General features: G+C 46.2%; 1 protein-coding gene across 1 annotated transcript; it reads left to right on the forward strand.

The window, feature by feature from the left end:
• Positions 1-3,495: 3,495 nt before the first annotated feature.
• On the forward strand, positions 3,496-5,703 carry LOC112912489 (disintegrin and metalloproteinase domain-containing protein 29-like). The gene has a single exon (XM_025989174.1). The coding sequence runs from the start codon at positions 3,496-3,498 to the stop codon at positions 5,701-5,703; it is 2,208 nt and encodes a 735-aa protein (XP_025844959.1).
• Positions 5,704-5,956: the final 253 nt, after the last annotated feature.

The following is a 5,956-nucleotide window of genomic DNA, read 5'->3' on the forward strand; positions in this document are numbered from 1 at the left end:
TTTGAACTCGTCCACAGTAACTTCTTGCAAGGTACATCCACGAAGGCAAAAGAAACAAAAGCAAGCATGAACTATTGGGAATTCATCAAGATAAGAAGCTTTTGCACAGCAAAGGATACAGTCAACAAAACTAAAAGACAACCTACAGAATGGGAGAAGATATTTGCAAATGACATATCAGATAAAGGGCTAGTTTCCAAAATCTATAAAAACTTATTAAGCTAAACACCAAAAAAACGAACAATCCAATCATGAAATGGGCAAAAGACATGAAGAGAAATCTCACAGAGGAAGACATGGACATGGCCAACATGCACATGAAAAAATGCTCCGCATCACTTGCCATCAGGGAAATACAAATCAAAACCACAAAGAGATACCACATCAAACCAGTGAGAATGGGGAAAATTAACAAGGCAGGAAACAACAAATGTTGGAGAGGATGCGGAGAAAAGGGAACCCTCCTGCACTGTTGGTGGGAATGTGAACTGGTGCAGCCACTCTGGAAAACTGTGTGGAGGTTCCTCAAAGAGTTAAAAATAGACCTGCCCTACGACCCAGCAATTGCACTGTTGGGGATTTACCATAAAGATTCAGATGCAATGAAACGCCCGGACACCTGCACCCCGAAGTGTCTAGCAGCAATGTCCACAATAGCCAAACTGTGGAAGGAGCCTCGGTATCCAACGAAAGATGAATGGATAAAGAAGATGTGGTTTATGTATACAATGGAATATTACTCAGCCATTAGAAACGACAAATACCCACCATTTGCTTCAATGAGGACGGAACTGGAGGCTATTATGCTGAGTGAAGTAAGTCAATCGGAGAAGGAAAAACAGTGTATGTTCTCATTCATTTGTGGAATGTAAATAATAGTGAAAGAGGATATAAGGGAAGGGAGAAGAACGGTGTGGGAAATATCAGAAAGGGAGACAGAACATAAAATCCCCTAACTCTGGGAAATGAACTAGGGGTGGTGGAGGGTCAGGAGGGCGGGGGGTTTGGGTGAATGGGTGACGGGCACTGAGGTGGACACTTGACGGGATGAGCACTGGGTGTTATTCTGTATGTTGGTTAATTGAACACCAATAAAAAATTAATTTATTAAAAGAAACCACAATGAGATACCACCTCACACCAGTGAGAATGGGGAAAATTAACAAGGCAGGAAGCCACAAATGTTGGAGAGGATGCGGAGAAAAGGGAACCCTCTTACACTGTTGGTGGGAATGTGAACTGGTGCAGCCACTCTGGAAAACTGTGTGGAGGTTCCTCAAAGAGTTAAAAATAGACCTGCCCTACGACCCAGCAATTGCCCTGTTGGGGATTTACCCCAAAGATTCAGATGCAATGAAACGCCGGGACACCTGCACCCTGATGTGTCTAGCAGCAATGTCCACAATAGCCAAACTGTGGAAGGAGCCTCGGTGTCCATCGAAAGATGAATGGAGGGATCCCTGGGTGGCGCAGCGGTTTGGCGCCTGCCTTTGACCCAGGGTGCGATCCTGGAGACCCAGGATCGAATCCCACGTCAGGCTCCCGGTGCATGGAGCCTGTTTCTCCCTCTGCCTGTGTCTCTGCCTCTCTCTCTCTCTCTCTGTGACTATCATAAATAAATAAAAATAAAAAAAAATTAAAAAAAAAAAGAAAGAAAGATGAATGGATAAAGAAGATGTGGTTTATGTATACAATGGAAAATTACTCAGCCATTAGAAACGACAAATACCCACCATTTGCTTCAATGTGGATGGAACTGGAGGGTATTATGCTGAGTGAAGTAAGTCAATCGGAGAAGGACAAACAGTGTATGTTCTCATTCATTTGGGGAATATAAATAATAGTGAAAGGGAATATAAGGGAAGGGAGAAGAAATGTTGGGAAATATCAGGAAGGGAGACAGAACATAAAGACTCCTAACTCTGGGAAATGAACTAGGGGTGGTGGAAGGGGAGGAGGGCCGGGGGGTGGAGGGGAATGGGTGACGGGCACTGAGGTGGACACTTGACGGGATGAGCACTGGGTGTTATTCTGTATGTTGGTTAATTGAACACCAATAAAAAATTAATTTATTTAAGGAAAAAAAGAAGAGAAAAAAAGAAAGGAAAAGGCAAATGATGGGATGGAAGAACCTATTTTCAGCTGCCCCATCTGACGATGGGTGAGTATACAAACTGTCCAAGCACTTTATTAGGAGTACTTTCACGTTTTAAGTAGACAGCATGTACATGGAGCTTAGGACACTGTCGTGAGAGGAGCAGAATGCTTGCCTTTAAGTTTGTAGGTCGTAATTTCTCCACAACATGAGATCTGCCCTCTTACCAAAATTGTACCTGTAGGCACACTATTGTTATTTGCAGGTGCAGGGTTCTGGAGCACACCTCTGGAACAGAATCATGTTGCATAACATAAAACCAGAACCCAAGAGATGCAAGTCCCCATTGCCCCTCCCACCAGTGCTGGCAACTGCCAAACCACTCTCTGCTTCTTTGTTCCTGAACCCAAATTATAGGTGCCCATCATTGGCAAGGCCAATATTCAAGATACGAGTTTTGACTGGAAAGATAGGGAGCTTGGTTCAGGAGGCCACTCACATGAGCAAAAGGGGCACACCTGTGAGGTTTTTCTAACCCTAAAGACATTAAAGGTTTTTGAGAAGCCAGTCGCACAAGGGAGCGCAGTGCTTGGAACATTTATAGCCCACACTCAGGCTCCCAGGTGCCAGCTACCAACCATCCTTGCCTCAGCGCAGCCCCATCCCTGTGTCTTCTGCTCAGGGCAGCCACACATGCAGCCCAAGGCCAGGAAAGAACCACGATAGAGGACAGCAAGCCCCAGGGCCACCCATGGGGTCAGCAGTATATTCCTTTCTTACCAGCTGGAGTGACAAAACAATAAAATACAACCTGGAACCTTACCAGTCCTCACCAAAAACTGGGCAATGTTTTACTCAGTGAGCACAAAGGAGGCTTCCAAAAATACCCAGAAGGATCCAAAGACTTGCAGGTTGCTGGCAAAGCAGAATAAGATGTGTAAATTTACAAATCCATGGTGTTCCACAGCTACTTGGTAAAATTTGCCATGTCCCTTAACATGCCGAGGAAGGAGAAAGGAGTGGTCTCCACAGAGAGTGATATTGGCTGTGCACAGAACGTGACCCAGGGGAACCATGGCAGTTGGAACTGGTAGAGAAAGTAATTGCTGTATAACCGTATGTCACATATTCAAGGGTCTGGAGGAAAGACTGAACGTGTGGGAAAGGGGCTGCCTCTGGGTCCTACCCCCTCCGCACCCCTCACACATCCACCCCAGCTGAACTGATGTGCAGACCCACCCTCTGCCACACCCCGTGTCTGTGACCTAATCACAGCTGGTTGCCAGGTGTAGGGACCTGGCAGCCTGAGGCAGTCCTCTGTTCTGTCAGATCCTCTAGACCTTGCTGTGTGGAGAGTCCTCCTTTTATCTACCTCACTGCCAGATGTCCCTGAGAAGGGCATGAGGCTGGCAGAGGGCCGAGACACCATGAGAGGGCTCCTCTTACTGCTTGTGCTCTGGGCAGGGCTGGCTCCCACCCAGGGTTCTCAAGGCCGTCCCTCATGGCGTTACGTCTCCTCTGAGGTGGTCATTCCCAGGAAGGAGCTGCACCGCGGCAAAGGCGTCCAGATGCCAGGCTGGCTCTCCTACAGCCTGCACTTTGGGGGCAAGAGGCACGTTATCCACATGCGGCGCAAGAAACTCTTCTGGTCCAGGCATCTGCTGGTGATGACTCAGGATGACCAAGGTGCCTTGCAGATGGACTACCCCTTCATCCCTCCTGACTGTTACTACCTCGGCTACCTGGAGGAGGTTCCTCTTTCCATGGTCACCCTGGACACGTGCTATGGGGGGCTGGAAGGTATCATGAAGTTGGATGACCTTGCCTATGAGATCAGGCCCCTCAGCAGTTCCCAAAGATTTGAACACATTGTTTCTCAGATAGTGGCAGACAGCATTGCAACAGTCCCTACCTATAAACTGGGACTGAAGGAGGATGGAGACCCCTTATTCTCTCAAGCAAATGCCAGTGTAGTTACGCGGCTCTCAAGTAAGATGTATTCATCTCATCATGGATATGTGAAATCGCTTGCCTTAAGTTCAAACTCAATGTATAGTGTGTTCAACAACGTGTCTAAATGTGCCCAATTTCTAATATCGGTATTTAATTTGATTGACACATTCTTTTTAGGACTTGATATAAATTATTACGTTGCATTCATTATTATATATAATCAACAAGATCCAAATGTCCTTGACACTTATCACCCGACAGATAGTCCATATGGTCGATATTATGTCTACAACTTGTATGCACTTCTTGCACCACATTCATCCATAATTATGATTAAAAATGTGCCACAGGATGCTGAATTTGAACCTATCGCATATGCAATTTGCAATCGTGGTAACCTCATCATGCTAGGATATCTAGACAGACAGTATTTAATATTGGCTATTGTAGGAGCACAAAAGGTCGCAAGAAGTTTTGGTGTATACTATGACAATCCTTATTGTACCTGCCAGAGAAGGTCCAAGTGCATTATGAACAACTATTTTGCTCTGACAGACTCTTTCAGTAACTGTTCCTTCATGCATATACAGCATATACTGGGTGGTGGCTTAGCTACATGTATTTACAGCTCTGAAATGGTGTATTTTAATAAAAGCTTGACTCGGGAGCATTGTGGCAACTACAGAGTGGATCCCCTTGAACAGTGTGACTGTGGCTCCTTCAAACAGTGTTATAGCAATCTCTGCTGTCATAACGATTGTACCTTCACTACTGGAAGCATATGTAATACAGGCAGATGCTGCACAAACTGCACCTATTCCCCTGCTGGGACACTCTGCAGACCAATCCAAACTGTGTGTGATCTTCCAGAGTACTGCCGAGGAGGGTCCTTGACATGCCCTGATGATTTCTATATGCAAGATGGAACCCCATGCACTGAAGTGGGCTACTGTTATCATGGAAACTGTACTGACCGCTCTGTGCACTGCAAAGAAATCTTTGGTAAAAATGCTGTGAATGGTGCAGATGTATGCTATACCATAAATAGAAGAGGTGATAGATATGGACACTGCAGAAGAAATGAGAGGTTAATGGCCAGTACGGCTTGTAGTCTACAAGACATTAAGTGTGGAAGACTGCAGTGTAGCAATGTCACTCATCTCCCTCGGTTGCAAGAACATGTGGGATTCCATCAGTCTAAGATATCAGGGGTCTGGTGTTTTGGGCTGGATTCACATCGTGGCACAGGAACAAATGATCTTGGTCATGTGCGATCTGGTACTCCCTGTGCTCCTGGAAAGTTCTGTCAAAATACCTACTGCAATGGCACTATAGCTCGGCTGAATTATGACTGCATCCCTGAAAAATGCAGTTACAGGGGCATTTGCAACAACAACAGGAACTGTCATTGCCACATAGGCTGGGATCCTCCACGGTGCATTGATCAAGGTGCTGGTGGGAGCACAGACAGTGGACCCCCTCCAAGAAGAATGCGGGCAGTCAGGCAAAGTCATGAGTCAGTGATATATCTGAGAGTGGTCTTTGCTCGAATCTATGCCTTGATAGCCGCACTCCTCTTTGGCGTTGCCACCAATGTAAGAACCATTAAGACGGTTGTAGTTAAGGAGCAGATAGTCCACGAGGGCAATCCATAAATCAGCCTCCAGCCCCCTGAACAGCTATTGGAAACCCACAGAAACATGATTGAAATTATAGCAAGTTGGTGGCCATGCTGAAATCCACGTTTCCAGGGGCCTGCAGGAAACAAAAGGGATCCCACGCACATCATGGGGCTCTCGTACCAGGTCCGCGATTGGTCTCTGACCAGCCGCCTGAAATAAATCTTGAAAAGTACACGTTGGTGGCCTCTCCACATGTTTGTAAGCCTGTAAAATCCCAACCTGAGCT

Source organism: Vulpes vulpes, chromosome 6 (genome assembly GCF_048418805.1).
Source record: "Vulpes vulpes isolate BD-2025 chromosome 6, VulVul3, whole genome shotgun sequence".
NCBI lineage: Eukaryota > Metazoa > Chordata > Mammalia > Carnivora > Canidae > Vulpes > Vulpes vulpes.

Bases quoted from the DNA above. Each gene is read 5' to 3' on its own strand.
- LOC112912489 (XM_025989174.1), top strand. From the start codon at position 3,496: ATGAGGCTGGCAGAGGGCCGAGACACCATGAGAGGGCTCCTCTTACTG.